Here is a 25712-nt window from a genome sequence, read left to right on the forward strand (position 1 = left end):
CCTCGAGTTCAAAGGGAGTGGGCCTATGCCCACCCATGACTATGCCACTGCTGTAACTATACGCATATGATCTTCCATACTGCACAGTTTGCAGGTGGGTGTACACAGGGGCGGGGTCCGAGTGGACTATCGTTGAGGCGCACATGTACATAAGTATTGCCATACTGTTTCCAACAGTGGCCAATCCACGTCACAAATACCCGGCAAGATCCCAAAAATGTACAAAACATTTTATACTGCTTATCCCAGAAATAGTGGATGTAACATAGTAACATAGCAGATGACGGCAGAAAAAGACCTGCACGGTCCATCCAGTCTGCCCAACAAGATAAACTCATATGTGCTACTTTTTGTGTATACCTGTCCCGTCCCGGGCTCTTACCTGGCGGCCCGCTTCTGGGGGCGAGGACCAGCGGAGGCCGCGGGATCCGGGGCGGCGAGGAGGAGCCGCCGACAGGGCCGGCGATGCCGCGGGCCGCTCCGAGGCCGGCGATCCGCGGAAGCAAGATGGCGGCGCCGGCGTCCTCGTCCTCCTCGTTGGAGCGGACCAGCGAACCAGCACCGCCTACTCGCGCCGGATTGGCGCATCGCCCAGGAGACCCCGCCCGCCGGGCAGGTGGCCCAATCCAGGCCTCCTCTGCCTGCCTGGGCCAGGGGGATTGGCTACAGCTGTGGGAGGACGAAGGACGGGCGGGGATTTAAACAACGAAACGGAAGGGGTCGAGTGCTTCCATTTCGTTCGTCAAAAGCCGACACAGTGGATTCTGGAGTGTTGCCACCTCAAGAGACTGTGTTCCTCTTCAGCTAGCCGTCCTGCTAGCCACCTCCAGAGACTGTGTTCCTCTTCAGCTAGCCGGCCTGCTAGCCACCTCCAGAGACTGTGTTCCTCTTCAGCTAGCCGGCCTGCTAGCCACCTCCAGAGACTGTGTTCCTCTTCAGCTAGCCGTCCTGCTAGCTACCTCCAGAGACTGTGTTCCTCTTCAGCTAGCCGTCCTGCTAGCCACCTCCAGAGACTGTGTTCCTCTTCAGCTAGCCGTCCTGCTAGCCACCTCCAGAGACTGTGTTCCTCTTTAGCTAGCCGTCCTGCTAGCCACCTCCAGAGACTGTGTTCCTCTTCAGCTAGCCGTCTTGCTAGCCACCTCCAGAGACTGTGTTCCTCTTCAGCTAGCCGTCCTGCTAGCCACCTCCAGAGACTGTGTTCCTCTTCAGCTAGCCGTCCTGCTAGCCACCTCCAGAGACTGTGTTCCTCTTCAGCTAGCCGTCCTGCTAGCCACCTCCAGAGACTGTGTTCCTCTTCAGCTAGCCGTCCTGCTAGCCACCTCCAGAGACTGTGTTCCTCTTTAGCTAGCCGTCCTGCTAGCCACCTCCAGAGACTGTGTTCCTCTTCAGCTAGCCGTCTTGCTAGCCACCTCCAGAGACTGTGTTCCTCTTCAGCTAGCCGTCCTGCTAGCCACCTCCAGAGACTGTGTTCCTCTTCAGCTAGCCGTCCTGCTAGCCACCTCCAGAGACTGTGTTCCTCTTCAGCTAGCCGTCCTGCTAGCCACTTCCATAGACTGTGCTACGTGCTGGCCGCCCGTGCCAGCTATCCTCCAGCGACTGTTCCCTCTCGGAGTGCTAGCCGCCTCTGCTAGTCCTCCCTTAAAGACTGCGTTCTGACTACCAGCCAGGTCAGCCGTCACCCCGCGGTTCCAGCAGTCCTGCTGGCCGCCTGCAGCTGAGGGCTCAACCCTCGGTGAACGGCGGTCGCCGCGGGTGAAGATTCGGGGTGCTCGGCTGTCCTCTGGGGTCTTGCGGGGCCTTAGGGAACCTGAGGGCTCACCAACAGAGACAGAAACAGGACAATACCCTACCTTGATTTGTATCTGCCATTTTCAGGGCACAGACCGTAGAAGTCTTGCCCAGCACTAGCCCCACCTCCCAACCACCAGCTCTGCCACCCAATCTCTGCTAAGCTTCTGAGGATCCATTCCTTCTGAAAAGGATTCCTTTATGTTTATCCCACGCATTTTTGAATTCCGTTACCATTTTCATCTCCACCACCTCCTATGTATCACAACTTAGGAATCATACATGCCATTAACATAAGTGCTTGAGACTAAGTTATAGGCACTTTTTGCTGTTATGCCACTATTCTATACAGGAAAGCAGGCAGGTTCATTCCTTTACAACAGTCTCCTACCAGGTGCCCTCTGGGTGCCCTTTATAACCACACAGTTATACTGCCATGGTTTCCACTGCATGCCCTCACACTCTAATCACAGGAGTTCTCCTGGCTGCGCATCTGTAACTCCTGGAGAGCATAAAAGCAAGGTTTAAAAGGGAATAATATTAAAAATTGTTCAGCGTGAAGCACAGGGAGAGACCGTGACTCCCCCAGAGTCACACGGAGAGAGAGTCAGAGAGCGAGACATGGAGAGAAAGTGACTTCCCCAGGTCGTACAGAGTGAGTCAGCCACTAACATAGGGAGAGACAGTGACTTCCTCTGGGTCAGTGACATCTAAGGGTATCTCGGAACAAAGTATTAGTTGCGGGTAACAGAGGCTCTTCCGCACAGCCACGGTCTCCTCCTGTCCAAACCCCTTAGTAAAGCTCTATGTGGTATGGTGGAACTTTTCCTGGATGCGCCAATTTCCTTTAACCTACTTTAGTGGAACAGGGAGTGTCACAGCATACAGAAACAAGAAGTAGGTGGTAGAAATTATTCCACTCAAAACATCATTTTATTCTCAAACGTCCCCATCTGTTCTGGCCTCTGATTACTGAAGTGTAAAAACACAAGGATTCCCTACTGATTAGAAAGAGCTGCAAGATGCAGGCACGTGGGCACGCTGTATGCGAATGCCAGAAGCCACAGGCAAAAAGTATCATACGGACTTCCCTAAACCATCCCGGGCTTCTGTGTCACAGTACAGTTTTTAATTTAGAAGACAGATTCCCTGCATAACCGACAGCCGATATGGAAAACAAAATAGTTCAGTAAACCTCAGGGAGAAGAAATACAGAGTACGGTTCGACACAACGGTGTTAACCATAAGGTTAAATACGCACAACGATTTTTACGTTAGGAATCAATGGTCCATCTATCCCACTATCCTGTTTCCAACAGTGGCCAATCCAGGTCAAAAGTACCCGGCAGAAACTCAAATAGAGGCGACAGGTTGCCAGAGAACAGCCGAACCTGTGCGGGAATTTGTCAGCTAGAATTTGAAAATAACACAACTCAGTCATTCCAAGGGACTGAGGGGGGGCGGGGGCACAGCAGCTTTCAGGGCAAGAAAGCACACTAAATTGTATTATAATTTACAGTAATCTGCCTATTTCCACGTTTACCTCGTTGTCAATTGTGTAAAATGATGAAATTTGCTCTTTTTATGGAAGTTAAGCCATTACAACGATGTAAGATCATTATGTCTAGTTACACAAGCTGTATGACACCTAAACAAGCTGAAAGAAACCAATCTACTTAACTTGGAGGAAAAGACCTCAAAGGTCCCAGCTTGACAGCAAGTATAACGTCTTCAGTGTCAGCTCATTGTTGTACTCCGTTCTTATCGTCGGTCACAAAACCCTCCAAAGAAATTTTTCTTAAATAAGAGGTTTTTGTGACCGACGATAAGAACGGAGTGCAACAACGAGCTGACATTGAAGACGTTATACTTGCTGTCAAGCTGGGACTTCTGAGGTCTTTTCCTCCAAGCTAAGTAGATTGGTATCTCATTAATATACAAGACATTAAGAAAATTCTTTCAGCTTGTTTAGGTGTCACACACGTTGGGGGTTGCTGAAATTAAGTCTATGTTGAGTTTTCAACCATAGCTACACAAGCTGTCCACCACTTCATAAAGGTGGTTAATAAATCTTCATAAAATGGTACAGTAAGAGGGGATAGAAAAATAAAAAGAGCAGGTGGGACAAACACAAAGGAATCCTGTTTAGAAGGATCGGGTCCAAAGAAGCTTAGGGGAGATTGGGCAGACTTTTACGGTCTGTGCCCTGATCGCGGCTGAACAGATTTGGAAGGGCTGGAGAGGAGCTTTTCAGGGGCTTTGACAATAACTACATAAATTTTAGAACAAGGACAGTGCCGGAAAGACCTCTATGGTCTATGCCCTAAAAATGGCAAGGATAGATCACGATCAGGTATATATATATATATATATATATATATATATGATGTATCACTTCATACCATATGCAAATGAGCTCAGCTTGTTGGACAGACTGGATGGGCCATACAGGTCTTATCTGTCGCCATCTACCATATTATAACGAAAGCTACACAGGAGCAGTCGAATGAAGGGGCAGTCACATACCGGGTGGCGAAAGAAATGAGGAACTACAGGAAGACCGTGCTATAGGAAGGGGTCTACCACACATTATGGCAGTTTATTTTTTGTGTAACGTCTGTAAATCTGATCGCGCTTCTCCATTGGCTGCCCATCAACTATGTATTATGTTTAAATCTTGCGTTTAAGCCATACAGCACATCATTTGGGCTCTCCTCTATACTACTGTCTCTCACACCCCCTAACTGTGCCCTTAGGTTTACTGACTCTAATCGACTTGTATGAGGATTAGGAAGACATAAAGGTAGGCGAGAGCTTATGGGAAGGAACAGAAAGAGTTGGGCTCTTCAGTATCGAAAGCATGCTTGACAAAAGAGTCCCAGTAGTGTGACTTACCAAAGGGTAGGGCCAGGTTTAAGATTAGAGAGGCGGAGGACCAGATTTGGAGGCAGGCAGGTGGTGACGCCAGGCACGTCCCTGTGCTGCCAATGTCCTAATCTGATCCTGCTGAAGAAGAGCATACAGCACTGACGATCACTTCGACCTACATTTTTCACTCGTGCAGATTTCTACATTCACTTTAAAGGCATGCAAAAATCTAACTCAATTTTCAAACGCAAGATCAGCGCACAAGTTGACTTTGAAATGTGAGTCGACCTATGTCTAGCACATACAGAATGCTCCTTTTCTGTGCACTTGCCGTTACATGTAATGTGAAATTATACACGTGTTTTATGGCTGCTGGAAATTGCCCCAGTGTGGATTTTCAAACTGTCCACAATATAGTGAATGCTGCATTCTCATTCTGAAAACTGCCTCAGGAAAAAGGGGGGGGACCCCACACCCCAGACAGCTGTGCATCCTTTTCCTTCAGTACTTTCTGCCTAAAACACATGTATAGATTTAAAAATAATCAAACTAGAAGCATTTTCTCTCCTGAAATAACCCTGCCTTGAAACACCTCCACTGTGGTGTACATCAGCGTACACGTTTATGTTTATTGGAAACTTGATATACCGCCCTTCACAACAAATCAAAGCGGTGTACAGACAATTTTAAGAAGGAAGAAAATAGGAAAAGAACAACAATATCAGGACAGCAGGGCAAATAATCAGAGTAAGTAAAAAAATTAAATAAAAGGGAGAAACAGCGAAGGCAGGTAGGGAAACCGAGACAACCAACTACCTACTGGAACCCGTCACCAAAGAATTGAAAACCAAAGGGTTAGGGAAACGCCTGGGAAAACAGGTGGACTTTAAGGAGACAGCGAAAACGGGGGGGGGAACGAAAGCTCAGACTTCAGGGAAGGTGGTAAACAGGGGAACGAAAGCTCAGACTTCAGGGAAGGTGGTAAACAGGGGAACGAAAGCTCAGACTTCAGGGAAGGTGGTAAACCGGGGAACGAAAGCTCAGACTTCAGGGAAGGTGGTAAACTGGGGAACAAAAGCTCAGACTTCAGGGAAGGTGGTAAACCGGGGAACGAAAGCTCAGACTTCAGGGAAGGCGGTAATGAATTCCAACGGAAAGGGGCCAAACAAGAAAAAAAAATTGCAGAGGTGTGAGTGGAGCAAAGACAAGCATAGAGAACAGACGGTGAAGTCAAACAGAAATCCAATGCGGAGAGGAGCTCACATGCAGGACAGTAAGGAGTAATCAGATTGGCCAGATACGGCGGCGAACCCAAGCACAATGCCTTAAAAGTGAAGATCAGAATCTTATAAGTAATCTGGTACTTTATGGGAAACCAATGGTGTTCTTTTAAAAGTAGAGTTACATGATGATAGCGACGAGCATGTGACAGAAGGTGGATGGCGGTATTCTGGACTGTCTGAAATTTACGGAGGGAGGCATCAAGGAGGCCGGCATATACAACACTGCAACAGACTCATTTTGAGGCAACCGAAGCATAAAGAAGAGTAGCACAGCTCTCGGAGAGAAACGGACAGAGTGAGCGCAGTAGGCGAAGAGAATAAAAATAGCTCTGAAAGATGGCAGAAATGTGCGAAGCGAAAGGAGATATTTCACGTTATCAGTCAGATGAACAGAACCCCATCAATGGATAGCACAACAGGGGGTGCGGAGCGATATCTAGAGAGCCAGATAGTTGGAAGATTTCTGTTGATTAAGGTGGAGGCAGCGAGAGACAAGCCAAGAAGAAACAGCATCAAGACAGCTTTGCAAGATTTGGGATGACGAGGATCTTGGGTGGAGACTAGAAGGAAATATAGCATCTCACATGGAGCTCCTGGATGAGAGATGCCAGAGGACGTAAGAAAACATTTATTTATTTATTAGAATTTATTTATTGCCATTTTGAAGGAATTCACTCATTAAAGTGCAATGGCGTGGAACTAATGCCCAGACTTTTACTGGAACACAGAATAGGCAATTTTCAGACAGCTGAGCTGTACTGAACATTGCCCTCGTTTGCATATACAAAGGGACCCGATTTCTCGCAGCACTAAAAATGTCACAAACAAAACAAAAAAAACAAAAAAAGAGGAAGAATAGCCTAGTGGTTAGGACAGTGTTTCCCAAGTTGGTCCTGGAGGACCCCCCTTGCTAGTTGGGTTTTCAGGATATCCACAATGAATATGCTTGAGATTGATTTGCATACACTGCCTCCACTGTATGCAAATCTCTCATGCATATTCACTGTGGCTATCCTGAAAACCTGACTGGCAAGGGGGTACTCCAGGACCGGACTTGGGAAACACAGGACTGACAACCAGGGAAGCCCAGTTCAAATCTCACTGCTGCTCCTTGTAATCTTGGGTAAATCATTTAACCTTCCATTGCTTGAGATACAAAATTAGACTGTAAACTCTCTGGGCACAAGGAAATACCTATCATGCCTGAACATAATTAACTAGCTGCAACTGAAAAAGGTGTGAGCAAAATCCAAAACCCAAATAAACTTGGCTCCCATGAGAAACTAAGTTGAGGTGATCACTGCCTCCTCTTCGCCCTGCTCCCACACATCCCCAAGTGTCTCTCCCTCCGCCCCCTGGATTCTTAGGCTTCTCTCCCCCTTTTTCAAACCCTGGGCCTCTCCCCTGCCTAAGAGCAGGAACACAGCAGCACTTCATACCTGCGGCTGCCTCTTCAGCGGGCCGTCTAATCCGAAGACTGCCCCGTGGTTCCTGGAGACCCGACATCACTGTATGGTTCAAATCACTAGACTGAAGCTGCCACGTGTAAGTTAACACTGCTGGCTAAGAGAAGGGAAGCCTGTGAACCAGCCAGAGGGTGAAATGGGGGTTGTGCTGTGGAAGGGGACACAGGGAGGTTGGCCCTCCCCTGATGGCAGTTTTCAAAGAGTAAGGTGCTTTGGTATTATTCAGTCCCTAGGGCCGGTGCTAGAGGGTGGCAACCAGAGCAACTGCCCTGGGCCCCCCATGCCATAGGGGGTCTCCCCAAGCCTAGCTCAAGGAGGCACAGCATGAAGATTGGAGAGGAGGCCCAAGAACTCTTCTTGTCTAACAGTCCCACCTGTCACCAGATGGCTTAGCGAAAGGTTTCTCTCTATTCCTTATTGGGCATCGGGGGCATAACTACAGGGGGCCACGGGGGCCTGGGCCCCCGCAAATTTCATCCGGGCCCCTGGTTTGGCTGGTGGGGGTCCCCAATCCCCGCCAGCCGAAGCCTTCTTCAGCGCCGGTCTCTCTGGAGCAGCCACATTCGCTGCCCTGCTCTAAGAGCAGGACAGTGAACATGGCTGCTCCGAGTCCGGAGAGACCGGCGCTGAAGGCGGCTTCGGCTGGCGGGGGTTGGGGATCCCTGCCAGCAAAGGAATTTGTTGGCGAGGCGAAGCCAGGCAGGCAGGCGGGTGGGTGAGGAGGTGGCGGCGGTGGAAGGGGGATGGCCGGCACTCAAAATGTGCCCCCAACCTCGGGCTCTGGCCCCCTTCCCACCGTAAGGTCTGGCTACGCCCCTGTTGGGCACACTTAAGTCATAACTAAGGTTTCACACATTTAGCCCTTACAAACCTTTGCTGGATTTACTAGATCTGGACAGCCATAAAAGATTACCAGCAGAAAAGAGATCCAAAACCTGTGATTTTCTGCCATGTTATGCATGCCAGGTCATTAGAATGGAGCCTCAGAAGCTTAGCAGAGATTGGGTGGCAGAGCCGGTGGGGGGAGGCGGGGCTGGTGGTTGGGAGGCGGGGCTAGTGCTGGGCAGACTTCTACAGTCTGAGCCCTGAAAATGACAGATACAAATCAAGGTCAGGTATACACAAAAAGTAGCACATATGAGTTTATCTTGTTGGGCAGACTGGATGGACCGTACAGGTCTATTTCTGCCGTCATCTACTATTAGCTCACTTGCTTTTCCCCACTGAAACTGCAGGGGAAGGTGGGGGCTTCTTGTGGTCCTCACCCGATACCATTTTTTTTTTGTTTAAGAAAATTGCACTGTATTTTGCATTCCTGTCATTCTGAAGGCCGTTTCTACTTTTTACTGACAAGTCTGGCCATCGGAACATTAGTTTCGGAAACACCAGCATAAATGACATTGCACTTCCTTTGTGGGAGGAAAAGGTAGCCAATTAATCTACAATGCTAATACTTATAATTACAGTATCACAAAGGCTTCCAGATTTCCAGGACTGATATTTCCGGGCTCAACGGATTATGGTACTTAACGACTATAAAAGTCTATCTCATAAAATAACTGCTCCATAGAAGAGAAGCCTAAAAACAAATCTATCGACCTCAAAAGTAAGGTCAGAGCACCCAGGAGCTCGTCTACTTTCTAGCTGCGCTGCTGGAAAGAACAGAAGTTATTCCACAGTATTTCCTAACCATTTCACGGCAGGAATCAGGGTGCCTGGGGATGGGAAGGTGAAATGAAGGTTACACCGCTGGAGGTGCTCCCAGGGCTGGGGAAACGACTGCACGGATACAGAAAAAAAAATCAATGCAGGAAAAACGTTCCGTTTGGGAAGCAAATTGAGTTTGGTTTCTTAGCCCGTCAGCACAACATTTTGAGTTGGGCAAAGCTAAAACCTTTGAGGAAAGAAGAGGCCAAGGAGAAAACACGCCAAGGAAAACCACAGGGGCAGAGAATGGATTTAAGAATGTTAGGAACAGAAGACAGGCCTGCATCTTTGTTCATGATCTGTCTTTCAACTTTCATTCCTTGGCCTCTTGATCTCCTGCAAGCTCCCTCTATGCCTCTGGATTTCACTAGATCAGCTCAGCTTATTATCCTTAACTTCTTTCTCCTGATTCTGAATATTGCTTAGTTTTGTACGTCAGTGCTGAATTAGGCATGCAAACAGCATCCTGCTTCTGGCTTTCCTAGGCTGCTCTTTTGTACTGGCTGTTGTTATAAGTGAAACTCAATAAAGGCATAGCTTGAAGGAACAAAGGGAAGAGAGAGGGGGTGGCACAGAAGGAAATTAGGGCAGGGAAAAGGGTGACAAAGGATTCTGGTAAACCTGCAATTCTGCGTTGATGTCATCCCCGCAAATCTGGTTCCCTTTGGGAGTAACAGCAGTAAAGGCAGAGCTGGCCCAGAAAGGACAAGACGGATGAGCCTGTGGGCTACTTCCTAGCTTGGCACTCCCTCAGCATCCCTTTTCCCCACAACACCCTCGCTGCTCATCCTACCCTAAAAATCCGGCCCAGGCTGAGAGAGATTTAATTGGTAATAAATTTCAAAACAAATTGGAGAAAAAAATGCATTCACTCAATGTAATTCTGGAATTCGTTGCCAAAGAATGTGGAAAAAGCAGTTAGCTTAGCAGGGTTTAAAAAATATATAAGATCTGGACAAGTTCTTACAAGAAAATTCCACAAGCCATTATAAAGATGGCCTTGGGAAAATCTACTGCTTATTTCTAGGATACAGCATAAAATCTGTTTTACTGTTCTGGGAACTTGCCAGGTACTTCTAACCTGGATTGGCCACTGCTGGAAACAGGATATTGGGCTCGACGTACCTTTGGTCTGTCCTAGTATGGTGATTCTTACATTCTTATAATTTATGCCAGGATTCCTATGTACAAATGCCAAGTAGGGGCTATTTCTAGCTTATTTTATAAAGAACAGTGGCGCCTTTGTGTCTTCATAAAGCACTAGGGAGAGGAAACATAACGAGACAGAAGCCGTGGACATTTACCCCTGTTTGAGTATCGGCATAATGTAGGCATGTGTTTTATTAACGCATGAAAATTGTGACTCCACCCCTGAACATGCCTTTGCATGTGTCGCATCACTAGTGTAACTCCTGTGGCCATTTTACACAAGCCCATTTCACAAGCAAAGACTCCATCACACAATTAAGAGGGGGATTTTCAAAAGGCTTCACAAACAGTGAATGGATATTTCTCCTTGGCAAGTTCCCCTTCAAAAGGTGCCCCAGGCCCTTTGCAGGAAAGCAGGATGGTAGCCAGCTACGCGCAGGTGTTGCGGCCATACAGGGTGCAAAGGAGGTGGGGCACCAAAACTCCACCCCTGCCCACTGCCTCCCCTGATTGGCTACAATGCTATGGGTGGGGCCGAAGTGCAAGGGGGAGTATTGCACAGGGCACATTTTCAACTGCAGGAAAGAGCAGGTACGCTGACAACAGCAGGGAAACAAATATCACTGGGGAGAGGCATGGGAGGGGGGAGAAACAGGCCATCAAAAGTGTGCATTTTGAAATCCCCACATCTGCTTCTTTTTCCTGTTCTCCCCGCCCTCCTCCCCCCCCCCCCACCACACACCAATACTTTGCATAGCGCTGCCCAAGCTTTCACTGTGGAGACAGCTGTACATAGGGAAAAGGATTTGATTTACCACCTTCCTGTGGTTACAATCAAAGGAGGTTTACATATTACATACAGGTACTTATTTTTGTACCTGGGGCATTGGAAGGTAACTTGCCCAGAATCACAAGGAGCTGCAGTGGGAATCGAACCCAGTACACCAGGTTCTCAGGCTACTGATTCGAAAACACCGCAAATATTAAGTACTTTGTGACAGGGGCATAGCCAGAACTCATGGTGGGAGGGGGCCAGAGCCCAAGGTTGGGGGGCACATTTTGAGTGTCAGCGTGCACAAGAGGAGAAAGAAGAGCAGGGGGCAGGCAGCAAACGCGGCTGCACCGGAGACCGCGCTGAAGAAGGCTTCAGCTGGTGGTGGTTGGGGACCCCCGCCAGCCAAACCAGGGGCCCGGACGAAATTTGCAGGGGCCCAGCCCCCCCGTAGCTGTGCCCCTGCTTTGTGAGCCAGGAGGATATAAAGCAGCGTAAATCTTTAAATTCTGAACAGTAGAAACTACCCATCACAAATGAGTTTGATGCAGCCAGTCTACTGCATGGCGAACTGATAGCGGTCTCAGAGACCACCCAGGGTACCTCAGAAAGAGAATGCAAGTACTTCTGAATGTGGCAGGGCGCTAGGACTTCAGATCAGATAATTTCATGGGGGAAAAAAATCCCATTTGTACTTTTCTAATGAAGTTGGTAAGAAAGTGGGTCAGCCAGGTTTTTTTTTTTTGTGCATTAAAAAAAAGCAGATTAGCAGCTGGTGCCTGAGGATGGCTGGCAGAGCTGCTGGATGATCAGGCAGTTCCCTGGCACTGCCAGCTGTTGCCTCCTCTGGAGGCCACCGTTGCAGGTCCAACCTCTTAAGTGCAGGTGGTCTCATTACATACATCTGTGTTTGCTCTCTGCTGCAAAATAAATCCTTTGCTTAACCCTTCTACGGGTGGAGAAGAATAACAAGTTCTGCCCACCCGCAGAAACCGACCCTGAGAACTGTGGATCTCCTGTCTCAGCTTCAAAAAAAGGGTCGGATGGCTTCCTGGAGGAAAAAGCCATGTAGAATGTTATTGAACGGACGAGGGAATAATACAGTATTTCTAGGAGGGGCGGGACAAACTGCTTGTTCTTTTGGCCGCTGTCGGTGACAGGGTGCTGGGCTCGATGGACCCTTGGTCTGTCCCAGCATGGCGATGCTTATGTACTTATGTACTTTGCGTGAATCGAGCAACCACCGTAACCACCTGTCAGCCACCATTGTATTCTCAGGACCTTACAGACATGGGACCTGAAAGGAACATGTAAGGGGGGGGGGGGGGGGGGGGGGGGGGGGGGGGGGGGAGGAGTACCAGACTGAACCCAGGAGACCGAGAGTCCCTACTGCCTGTTTGCTTAATCATATGAAACATTAGAAGGCTGAAAAGGAAGAAGACCAAAGCCAACTATGAAATGCAGAATTATGATGGTAAAAGCTGCAGCAAGACAGATTCTTCAGCGGGGGATCCTGGATGGGCTGCAAATGCTCTAAACGCCAGCCTCTCTGGATCTGTTATCAGTGCTCTCAGCTCTTCTACCGGGCACACATGCCTGCTATGAACAGCTGCCACCACAGAGATGCTGCGTAATGAGAAAGGAAATTCAGCAGGAACATGGACCCCTCCCCCCAGGAAAGGGGGGCAATACGGACACCACAGCTCTCCCATGCACACAAAGCACAAACTGGTGAATTCCTCTCGATACATCTTCAATCCCTCAAAACCTCTGCAAACATACTGGAAAGCTTTCAGTTCACATCATATGACATGACAACTTTCTTGCATAAAATCTTCAAACTACGACTGCACTTCATAGTAACATAGTAGATGACGGCAGAAAAAGACCTGCACGGTCCATCCAGTCTGCCCAACAAGACAAACATATGTGTATACCTTACCTTGATTTGTACCTGTCTTTCTCAGGGCACAGACCGTATAAGTCTGCCCAGCAGTATTCCCCGCCTCCCAACCACCAGTCCCGCCTCCCATCACCGGCTCTGGCACAGACCATATAAGTCTGCCCTCCCCTATTCTCGCCTCCGAACCACCAACCCCTCTTCCCCCCACCTGCTCCGCCACCCAATTTTAGCTAAGCTTCTGAGGATCCATTCCTTCTGCACAGGATTCCTTTATGCATATCCCACGCATGTTTGAATTCCGTTACCGTTTTCATCAGAACTCCTTAGAAAATCAAATGGCACATAGATGTAAATTTGTATGGCCTAATTACAGATACATCATTCAGTCTTACGTTTACAGGCTTGCTTAATATACCACCCACTTCTAAATAAAAGATCGCAGCGGTTCACAAAACAGGAAGGCAATAATAAAAATAAAAGAGAAAAAGGAACGCCAAAGGTGTTATTGCTGGAGAAGGACCAGCGGAATAATTTGAGGTCAATGATTAATTTGGAAATCATTTCATTTGTGATTTTTTTATGACCCTCCCGTTCACCACGTCAGTACCAAAAGATTGCAGCACCTCACCCCAATCAACCCATTTTCTTTTTTCAATACAGTTTTACTGGTGATTTGGATCTATCTTTTTTGCACATAATTATGGAATAAAATTGCAGGAGTCCCGTTCAGACACGAATGACTTTCTTGGGCCCTTCAGAGTCCGCCAAGAGACCTCAGGAATCACAATTCTCAAAGACACTGCTTTAGCCTCAAAATAAAAAAAACTTCCCATAGATTTTATCAAAGTACCTGTTAAAATGGAACTAATACATTTTTAGATTTAAGAGCTTTACTGGAGCACTTTGCTGACTGCCAAAGGCTGGGTAGCACTAGGCTATTAAATAGTTCCAGTACTTAAAACATTAGAATACAGAAAAAAAATTATTAATGCTTTCTATACCGCTATTTAAACCACCAGCAAAGGGGGGAGGGGGAAGCAGGGCCGGCTCAAGGGACAGTGGCACCTTCAGCCAACTTGCTTTGGTGACGTCCCACCTCCATCGCATCGCTTCTGGTGCCCCCTTCCTCCTCCGTGGGTTCGGCAACTCTCACCTCCCCCAGATCCAGTCTTTCTCCCTCCTCTGTCCCCATCCCTGCGAATCTGACACTGCTCCCTCACCTCTCTCACTCCCCTGCAATCTTCTATATTGGTCACCAGAAGCAGAAGAATAACAGGCTGCCTTCAGTCAGCCCCTGGGTCTTCCCTCTACCGTATCCCACCGACAGGAAATTGCATCAGAGGAGGCAGGAAACGGCTGAGGGAAGACGCAGGGGCTGACCGAAGGTAGCCTGTCATGCTGCCGCTGCCATCGGTGACCAACATACTGCAGGGGAGCAAGGTGAGGGAGAGACTGGTCTGGGGGGGGGGGGGTGTGGGGAAAAGGTTTAACCTGTAGAAAGGCTAGGTATTTTGGCACCCTTAAAAGGGCCACAGCCTCACCTGCTCCAATGGTTAAGATGACCCTTGGGGGGGGGGGGGAATGTTATCAACACGAGCTACAGTTAAGACTTAATAATTTGGATCAACAATAAACATTAACTACCTCTTACTGTATAAAATGAGACCTGTGCTAAAACAGCACAAATTAGTGGTAAAATAACACACATTAACGGCAGCCCACATTGATAATTTCCCCCCCTTAGTGTGAAGAGTTTCAGTGATGTCACAATGGCTTGATTGCTCTATACTTGGCTCACTTTTATTACATTATAGAAGTGATTCCCATTTCTAGAGAGATTTCTTTTTTCTTTAATTAAGGAAGGAAGTTGTCAATGCGGGCTACCATTAAGACATGTTATTTTACAGTTAACCCAGTTATTAGTAACTAGGTCTCATTTAATAAAATGGGACCTGTGCTAAAATAGCACAAGTTAGTGGTACAATAACACATCTTAACAGTAGCCCATGTTGATAACTTCCCCCCTTAGTGTGAAGAGTTTCAGTCTCTGGTAACCAGAGCTGATATTGTCATAATGCCTCATTCCACCAATGCCTAAGAGCCAACCTCATCAGTGATGTCACAATGGCTTCACTGCTCTATACTTGGCTCACTTTTATTACATAGAGCAGTGATTTAACCAGAGCTGATATTGTGATGTCATAATGCCTCATTCCACCAATGCCTAAAAGCCAACCTCATCTGTGATGTCACAATGGCTTGACTGTCCTATACTTGGCTCACTTTTATTACATAGAGCAGTGATTTAACCAGAGCTGATATTGTGATGTCATAATGCCTCATTCCACCAATGCCTAAAAGCCAACCTCATCTGTGATGTCACAATGGCTGACTGTCATAAGTACATAAGTAGTGCCATACTGGGAAAGACCAAAGGTCCATCTAGCCCAGCATCCTGTCACCGACAGTGGCCAATCCAGGTCAAGGGCACCTGGCACGCTCCCCAAACGTAAAAACATTCCAGACAAGTTATACCTAAAAATGAGGAATTTTTCCAGTCCATTTAATAGCGGTCTATGGACTTGTCCTTTAGGAATCTATCTAACCCCTTTTTAAACTCCGTCAAGCTAACCGCCCGTACCACGTTCTCCGGCAATGAATTCCAGAGTCTAATTACACGTTGGGTGAAGAAAAATTTTCTCCGATTCGTTTTAAATTTACCACACTGTAGCTTCAACTCATGCCCTCTAGTCCTAGTATTTTTGGATAGCGTGAACAGTCGCTTCACATCCACCCGATCCATTCCACTCATTATTTTATACACTTCTATCATATCTCCCCTCAGCCGTCTCTTCTCCAAGCTGAAAAGCCCTAGCCTTCTCAGCCTCTCTTCATAGGAAAGTCGTCCCATCCCCACTATCATTTTCGTCGCCCTTCGCTGTACCTTTTCCAATTCTACTATATCTTTTTTGAGATACGGAGACCAGTACTGAACACAATACTCCAGGTGCGGTCGTACCATGGAGCGATACAACGGCATTATAACATCCGCACACCTGGACTCCATACCCTTCTTAATAACACCCAACATTCTATTCGCTTTCCTAGCCGCAGCAGCACACTGAGCAGAAGGTTTCAGCGTATCATCGACGACGACACCCAGATCCCTTTCTTGATCCGTAACTCCTAACGCGGAACCTTGCAAGACGTAGCTATAATTCGGGTTCCTCTTACCCACATGCATCACTTTGCACTTGTCAACATTGAACTTCATCTGCCACTTGCACGCCCATTCTCCCAGTCTCGCAAGGTCCTCCTGTAATCGTTCACATTCCTCCTGCGACTTGACGACCCTGAATAATTTTGTGTCATCGGCGAATTTAATTACCTCACTAGTTATTCCCATCTCTAGGTCATTTATAAATACATTAAAAAGCAACGGACCCAGCACAGACCCCTGCGGGACCCCACTAACTACCCTCCTCCACTGAGAATACTGGCCACGCAATCCTACTCTCTGCTTCCTATCTTTCAACCAGTTCTTAATCCATAATAATACCCTACCTCCGATTCCATGACTCTGCAATTTCTTCAGGAGTCTTTCGTGCGGCACTTTGTCAAACGCCTTCTGAAAATCCATGTCCTATACTTGGCTCACTTTTATTACATAGAGCAGTGATTTCCATTTCTAGTAACATCTTTTTTTTTCTTTAATTAAGGGGAGAAGTAATCAACATGGGCTACCGTTAAGACATGTTATTTTACTGTTAACCTCAATTATTAGTAACTAGGTCTCATTGCATAAAATGGAACCTGTGTTGAAACAGTACAAATTATTTTTTGTTGTTGCATTTGTATCCCACGTTTTCCCACCTCTTTGCAGGCTCAATGTGGCTTACAATACATCATGAGTAACAGAAATACATGAAAAAGTATACATTTAGTGATAACTGAAGGATTTTGGGTAGCATGATAATGATAAAACATGATAGTGTATTAACAAACAAACATAATAAGAAGTAATTTAAGAAATATATAAGAGTTGTATTAAAAAGTATACATTTAGTAGTAGTTACAGGATCTTGGGTATCATGATAGTGAAAAAGCATGGTAGTGTTTTGGCAAGTAGATACTGTAGAGGCAGTTTTGGATGTGCGTATAGGAGTTTATGTTTGTTGATCATTGTTGTATGCCTTGTTAAAGAGATGAGTCTTCAGTAGAACTCGGAAGTTAGCTAATTCGTAGATTGTTTTTAATTTGCGCGGTAGCGCATTCCAGAATTGTGTGCTCAGGTAGGAAAAGGTTGACGCATGCGTTAGTTTGTATTTGAGACCTTTGCAATTTGGGAAATGAAGATTGAGGAATGTGCGGAATGATTTTTTAGCATTCCTGGGTGGTAGGTCTATCAGGTCTGACATGTAGGTTGGTGCGTCTCCTTGAATAATTTTATGAACTAGGGTGCATACTTTGAAGGTGATACGTTCTTTAAGTGGAAGCCAGTGCATCTTTTTTCATAGGGGTTTAGCACTTTCGTATTTTGCTTTACCGAATATAAGTCTGGCTGCGGTGTTCTGAGCTGCCTGAAGTTTCTTGATTATTTGTTCTTTGCAACCAGCGTAGAGTGCATTGCAATAATCTAGGTAGCTGAGTACCATTGATTGTACCAGGTTGCAAAAGACGGTTCTTGGGAAGAAAGGTCTTACTCTTTTCAATTAGGGGCTCTTTCCTGCCCCGAAGAGGTCACTAGACCACCAGGGCAGTAGTAAGGTAAGGGGAGAGGGGTGACGGGGTGTGTGACGGGGGGAGGGGAAAATGTGACGGGGGCGGGGCAAAGGTGTGAAAGGGGGTGGGGCATGTGTCCTTTCTGGGGGACAAAATATGGTAACCCTACCTCAGGGACAAATTTAGGGTTAGATTTAGTAAACAGCATACGCACCAACACGGTACAGCCTCCACTAAATCTAGCCTCTACTACTACTACTACTACTATTTAACATTTCTAGAGCGCTACAAAGTGTACGCAGCGCTGTACAAACACAGAAGAAAGACAGTCCCTGCTCAAAGAGCTTACAATCTAATAGACAAAAAGTAAAGCATTTAAATTTAAAATATTTAAGCAGTCAAGCACAAGAGAACAGTCACAGAAGGACAGAAGATGTTGAAGGGACAGAAGATGTTGAAGGGACAGAAGATGTTGAAGGTCTAGCCTCTAGACCCAGGGGTGCCTAATCTCTGTCCTCGCCAGGGTCGGGTTTTCAGGATTTCCCCAATGAACATGCATGAGATCTATCTGAATACAACAGAGGCAGTTCATGCAAATTAGATCTTCTGCATATTCATTGGGGAAATCCTGAAAACCCGCTGTAAGTCCTCCTGTGGTCCCTTGTCTTGACCTACTGATGAAAAGGCTTGAACTAAATGTAAACAAAGGATGAACGTAAACAAGGCCCCTGCGACATTTGCAGCATGAAAAAACATTATAGATTTAAGGCCAAGACCTCCCATCCTGTCCTAGGGACACAGCCACACAGATCTTCAGGATGTGCACCACAAACACATATGAGAGATAAGTACATAAGTAATGCCACACTGGGAAAAGACCAAGGGTCCATCGAGCCCAGCATCCTGTCCATGACAGCGGCCAATCCAGGTCAAGGGCACCTGGCAAGATTCCCATATACTGGACACCCAGAGTTTACTAATTTCTCTCTGGCATATTATAGATATCCAGAAAACCCATACAAGGGTGGGATCACTAGAATAAAACCTGGAAGCCCTGATCTAAACTGATTTTTTTTTGTTACATTTGTACCCCACGCTTTCCCACTCATGGCAGGCTCAATGCGGCTTACATGGGGCAATGGAGGGTTAAGTGACTTGCCCAGAGTCACAAGGAGCTGCCTGTGCCTGAAGTGGGAATTGAACTCAGTTCCTCAGTTCCCCAGGACCAAAGTCCACCACCCTAACCACTAGGCCACTCCTCCACTCCATGCAAAGTGATCTATGGTATCACTTTGCATAAAGTGTTTTACTAATGAACTAACAAAAACACAGAAAATTAAATACTTCTATTCCGAATTCACCTATACGGTTCTATGCGGATCACAAAATCACAAGAAATAGAACATATCTAAGACATAATATCAAAATACCATACCAATAACAGGAGATAAAATATACAACCTTAGCAAAAGAGAAAACAAAAATTAGATTCTAGTTAACTCAAATTTACAAAATAAGTTTTCAATGCTTTCCAAAACCGAAAAAGAATTCCTCAATCATACTGACAAAGGCAGAGCTGTCCAAACGAAAGCCATGTCACACCTCACTGTCGTTGCTCTGACTCACTAAAGGACAGCAGGGCCGCTGAGAGGGGGGGGGGCAGGGGGGACAAAATTCCCCCGGCCTCCAAGGGGGGCCCGGCGCCAGGGTGTCTCTCCTTCTCCTGCTCCCAGGCCGCTGGCGCTGCAGTCCCCGGTCTCACCTGCCTGCTTCGGCTCCGTCGACATCCCCCCTCCGTCCACCACCGGGCCCCCTGCATTCAAATCGGCAGCGCCTCACCTCTGTTTGAAAGCGGCAGGATCGCCTCCCTTCGAGCCCTTCCTCACTGTGCCCCGCCCTCACGGAAACAGGACGTTACATCAGACGAGAGTGGGACACAGTGAGGGAGGGCCTGAGGGAGGAGATCCTGCCGCTTTCACATAGAGGTGAGGCGCTGCCGATCTGAATGCAGGGGGCCCGGTGGCGGACGGAGGGGGGCTGTCGACGGAGCCGAGGGCAGGCAGGTGAGACCGGGGAATGCAGTGCCGCGGGGGGGGGGGGGGGTGGCTTTGTCCCGGGCCCGGCTCTCCACGGCCCTGAAGGACAGAAATGCAAAAACTGGTCTGACAGCTCTGTGGTTGTGACCCAGGTACAATTCACAGGTTAAATGCGGTCATGGTGACATTCTGAGATCGAGGGGAGTATTGGTCATCACACAACAGTGACATCTGGTGGCCAGACTTAAAAGTGCAGTCTGTGGCCCCTGACCTAAGACTATTAATGCAGAGTCAGGTAGATGAGGGTTAAAAAGGAGGGAAATCCCAGGTAATTATTCATGGCACTATAGTCCCACAGACACTAGTTCAGGCTCGGCTAGAGACCCAAAGTAGCAGGAGAAAACTGTGAGAAACCTGGGGGAACAACCCCTTAAAAAAAGAAATTACAGCATGGAGGTATTAGATCACAGAATTCAGAGCTGTGAATACGAAAGGGGGATAATGTATTGTGAACAGCACAGAGCTGGCCAGTACTTTTAAAGTTGGGACGAGACACAGAAACCCATTGCTTTTGATCAGGCCTGTATCCAGTGTCTCTCATAACACTCACACTCTTTTGTCCTTCTGCAATGGGAAATGGTCTCTTCCTATCCCCCTACCCCGTCTCAGACCAGAGAAAAGCTCTCTCATGGCTCAGTGGCTTTCCCACTGGGTTCCAGAATTGGCAGTTGATTTTCTGAGTTTCTGCTCCTCTCTCCACACAGTAACTACCATTCTGGGATGTCACACACATACATACACAATTAGGCAAACACCCCGCAGAGGCTGCAGGGAGACAAGTCCTGAATGTGATATTGCGGCTTTTTGCCTGGTGTGAAACTAAAGCCACAGTTCTATAGGGATTTGTCTACAAAACCCCGAGTGGTTTAGAACAAGTAGAAGTGAATCGCTTTTTATTCATTCCAAAAGGGTTCGTTCGCAACCGCATCGAGTCATTGCACCTGGACTTGCCTTGATCCTCTGTTTTCTGTGCCGAATGTCCCTCTCGCTGCTCCCTTACCTCTTCACTTTGTCTCCTCCTAATTGCCTCCCCGTGCATTAGCTGCAAGTTTTGGGGTTGTCAAAGGCTCTTGCCTTGGATCTAGCCCTCCTCTCGCTTTCCTTGGCTGTGCCCTGTTGTCCTTTTCACCTCCGAAAGGACAACAGGGGACACTCAACGAAGTTACATGGAAATACTTTTGAAACAAACAGGAGGAAATATTTTTTCACTCAAGAAATAAGCTCTGGAACTCTTTGCCGGAGGATTTAGTTACAGCAGTTAGCGTATCTGGGCTTTAAAACAAGGTTTGGACAAATTCCTGGAGGAAAAGTCCATAGTCTGCTATTGAGACAGATATGGGGAAGCCACTGCTTGTCCTGGAATTGGTAGCATGGAATGCTTCCATGAAGTACTTGTGACCTGGCTTGGCCACTGTTGGAAACAGGATACTGGGCTAGATGGACCACTGGTCTGACGCAGTATGGCCAGTCTTATGTTGCCATGTTTGCACAAAAACGCCCCACACTCGGCAACAATAATGTGCACCTGGTAAGTTGTTTTGAGTTGTGCCAACGTAAGTGTTCATGTGTGTGTAACATGGCATGGCTGTATGTATTTCTGATGGAGTGGAGGAGTGGCCTAATGGTTAGTGTAGCGGGTTGTAGAACCTGGGGAACTGGGTTCGATTCCCACTGCTGCCTGATGGTCGCCAGTGGGTTGATATGTTCAATTCGCTCTGCAGCTCTGGTGATCCTGGGCAAGTTACTTAACCCTCCATTGCCCCAGGTACAACAGTAGTAAAATGTACCGTGAGCCCACTACGGACAGACCCTGTACCTGTAAAGTGAAGCTCTAAGCAGTATATAAATACTCAAATGAATAAATGATAACCCATAAGTGTGCAAGGGTGTGAGGCAATGCGTTTCTCTCTGTCTGTGGGAGGTAGAGAAAGTTCTGCCGCTCTCCCAGCACGGGACATTTGCCTCATCTCTCTCTCCCTGGGGAACCCCTTAAAAATACAGCAGTCTGGCAGACAGAGGCATTTGTCATCAGACTCATGAAAAATGGACAAGCAGCCAGAGACAGACAGATGGCATTTTAGCAGCCCTGTGACTGAAGGCAGAAATACAGGACTAAAAGGCATAAGAGTATTTGAAAGTAAATACAATGTACAGCTACATGGCAGCTTAATATATTAATCAATGATTCTATCTGCCTTGCACAACCTCAGTTCTCTGTGGATTTCCTCCCTCCCCCAAATTATAAGTAGTCTGTCTCTCTTCCCCGTCCCCTCAACACTGGTTCTTAATGGGACCCCCCCCCCCCCCCCCAACAACAGCTATTTGGGACAGTATCCTATAAAGTCATCTGTGCAGGGCAGTCTCCATCTTGCACTCATATCTGCACACTGAGTGCACTCCTCTGACACCTTGTGCAACTCATAAATACATAAGTAATTCCATACTGGGAAAAGACCAAAGGTCCATCGAGCCCAGCATCCTGTCCCCAACAGCGGCCAATCCAGGCCAAAGGCACCTGGCAAGCTACCCAAACGTACAAACATTTTATACAAGTTATTCCCGAAATTGTGGATTTTTCCCAAGTCCATTTAGTAGCGGTCTATGGACTTGTCCTTTAGGAAACCGTCCAACCCCTTTTTAAACTCTGCCAAGCTAACCGCCTTCACTACGTTCTCCGGCAACGAATTCCAGAGTTTATGTGTTGGGTGAAGAAACATTTTCTCCTATTTGTTTTAAATTTACTACACTGTAGTTTCATCGCATGCCCCCTAGTCCTAGTATTTTTGGAAAGCGTGAACAGACGCTTCACATCCACCTGTTCCACTCCACTCACCCACCCTGCACCTGCCAATAAAAGGAGATGGTTGGCTGGGAGCAATTTTTGTGCCCCTCTATATTTGCACCTTGTGAGACTACACCTTTGATTCAGTCCTTGGCACTGCACTACCCTCCCCCGATACGTTAATTTCTGTTGCTGATTGCGTTTGTATGATACCCTTACCGAACACCTCCATAATCCTGGAATCGTCTTCTTTGCACTTCTAATTTAATATTGCTGTTGCAATTGTTCTTCCTTCTCTTATTTTAAAATCACATTGGGCATTATTTTGGCAAACATGCACAAACCACCATGACAAACAGAGATCCTGGAATCTTATGCAGGCCAGTTTATCAAAGCATTATTGACATTCTGCAGGACAAGTCAAAGGTAAGAAATAATAAAACAACAAAAACAGACTAAGAATTTCATGAATTTGGATTTAGCTCACACCTTTTTCAGTAGTAGCTCAAGGTGAGTTACATTCAGGTGAAATTGGTATTTCCCTGTCCCTGGAGGGCTCACAATCTAATCCTGAACCCAAGATCACAAGTACCAGCAGAGTTTGAACTGGGCACTTCTGGATGTCATATATAAAGTCAAATGTTAGGTCTAAATTTACTAAAGTGCACTACGGCATTGAATGCCGTTCATGTGTGTTGCTTATAACTAAGTCCCACTGCTTAAAATGGGACCCGAGGTAAACAAAGCTTCATAATATGTATTAGTGCAAAGTAGTGGAATAGTCATTGAGCAGCAGGTGAGAACCAGGGTTCAAATCGCACTGATGCTCCTTGTGATCATGGGCAAGTCACTTAACCCTCCATTGGCTCAGGCACAGACTAAAGCCCTCCAGGGACAGGAAAATACCTACTTCACCTGAATGTAACTCACCTTGAGCTACTATTGAAAAAAGAAATCCATTTCCCCTCTCATCAAAAAAAAAAGAATCAGAAAAAAACCTAACCAATTGGCGTATGGATGCATAAAGAGATCTTGAGTATTACTAAAGTGAATCAAATTATCAACTGATCACAAGCGCAGGGGTAAAGCACTGCAGTGATGTTACAGAGTAGTTTCCTGAATCAATTCTGTGCATGCATCTGAATGAAGGCACCTGAAAATACTCTGGTCAGATGAGCGCAGGGAGTGCAAAGGTACATAAGAAGCTGCTAAATCTATCAATGGAAGAGGTGCAGTCCCTTTTGATGCCTTAAAGACCTACCAAATTACTGAGAACCAGAGCTAGGAAAGATATTGTGCCAAGTCTATCTTCCACATCCAGTAATTAAAAGTGCTGGAAGGTCTTAAAATAACATCTGTCCAGTGTCCACTGGAAGATCTACTGCAGGTGGAAGTGTTTGCAATTGGCTGAAGGCTATGCTGTGGTATCCTCACATAGGCACCCAGCTCCTGAGGGCAAAGGTTATATTTAAGCGACATGGAACTAGGTGACAAGGAATAGGACCCAAGCCATAAGGCAGTGACAAGAAGGGCACTGCCTAAAGCAGGAGAGGGTGAGTAGAGGGGCACAGCTGTGCCTAGGTGCACGGACAGCAAGTCCAGTTGAGAACAAAAGTCCATTTCCAAAAGAGATCCATTGCTCAAACCTGGAACAAGGGCACAGTGCAAAGAGGTGAAGAGGACAACAGGGGCACAGCCAAGAGAAGGGAGAGGAGGGCTAGATCCGAGGCAAAAGCCCGTGACAACCCTGAAACTTGCAGCTAATGCACGGGAAGACCGGGGAGGCAATTAGGAAGAGACAAGTGAAGAGGCAAGGGAGCAGCGATAAGACATTCGGCACAGAGAACAGAGGATTAAAGCAAGTCCAGGTGCAATGACTTGATGCGGTTGCAAACGAGACAAGGTGAAGAGGCAAGGGAACAGCGAGAGAGACATTCAGCACGGAGAACAGAGGATTAAGGCAAGTCCAGGTGCAATGACTTGATGCGGTTGCAAATGAACCCCAAACCCCATCGGATTTGAGACAAGGTGAAGAGGCAAGGGAACAGCGCACGGAGAACAGAGGATTAAGGCAAGTCCAGGTGCAATGACTTGATGCGGTTGCAAATGAACCCCAAATCCCATCGGATTTGAGACAAGGTGAAGAGGCAAGGGAACAGCGAGAGAGACATTCAGCACGGAGAACAGAGGATTAAGGCAAGTCCAGGTGCAATGACTTGATGCGGTTGCAAATGAACCCCAAACCCCATCGGATTTGAGACAAGGTGAAGAGGCAAGGGAACAGCGCACGGAGAACAGAGGATTAAGGCAAGTCCAGGTGCAATGACTGCAAATGAACCCCAAATCCCATCGGATCTGTGAAGTTCCCGCTGACCTACAAATTCCGGGTTCAGCTCTGAACCTTGAGACAAGGGTACCGGGAGCTCACCGTTATCCGGACCCCCCCCCCCCCCCCCGGACACTCAGCTGCCGCACGTGCCGGGGCATCACCTGGCGGAAACTTTCCTGACCATTTGCACGCTCGTTGGGGGGGGGGGGGGGGAGCACAGGTGAAAACAGGAGCCTCCGCTCTTACCTTCCGTGCTGGCCGCGCACACGCACAGCGTCACCGACAGCAGCGCGTGCGCCCAGCCCATGGTACCGACGGACAAACCCGGGCCGCCTCGCGCTCCAGTCCAGCGCCGGCTGCAGCAGCAGAGCCGAGTGCGCTGTCCGCGCGCGCACTGGAGCAGCCTGCCCACGGGGGGAGGAGACTGAGCGGCCGTCACAGCGGCTCGGCCAATGAGGCATGGGGGCCGGGCTGTGCGCTGCTGGACCCCGCCCACGGACACACCCACAGCTCTCCGCGCGGCGCAGCAGGTGTATGGTACGTGTGTCCGAGCCCAGTATACGTACAAATGGGGAACGTAGAAGTCGGATCTGAGGATGCTGCGCGTGCAAAACCCACATACTGCGCACCTTATTCAGGGAGGGACAATTTGTATTGCTTTTGGACCCGCTAATCATTCTGAAATGTTGTACCTTATGAATTCAAACATTCATGCTCAGACACATAACACACAGAACGTATAAATCCAAACTTACACTTTCATGCATACAGAAAGACATTACACATATACAATACGCACACCGGGTTCAATTCTATAATTAGATGTGACCATTTAGACGCCCTGATG

General features: G+C 47.4%; 1 protein-coding gene across 1 annotated transcript in view; it reads right to left on the reverse strand.

Annotated features, from left to right (window-relative positions):
* Positions 1–25187, reverse strand: part of LOC115456646 (ephrin type-A receptor 8-like) — a 195916-nt gene extending 170729 nt beyond the window's left edge. The window contains exon 1 of the mRNA XM_030185869.1: positions 25112–25187. Coding sequence (XP_030041729.1) covers positions 25112–25172 — 61 coding nt within the window. The 5' untranslated portion in view covers positions 25173–25187. The remainder of the gene's footprint in view (positions 1–25111) is intronic.
* Positions 25188–25712: the final 525 nt, after the last annotated feature.

This window comes from Microcaecilia unicolor, chromosome 13 (genome assembly GCF_901765095.1).
Source record: "Microcaecilia unicolor chromosome 13, aMicUni1.1, whole genome shotgun sequence".
NCBI classification, from domain to species: Eukaryota; Metazoa; Chordata; class Amphibia; order Gymnophiona; family Siphonopidae; genus Microcaecilia; species Microcaecilia unicolor.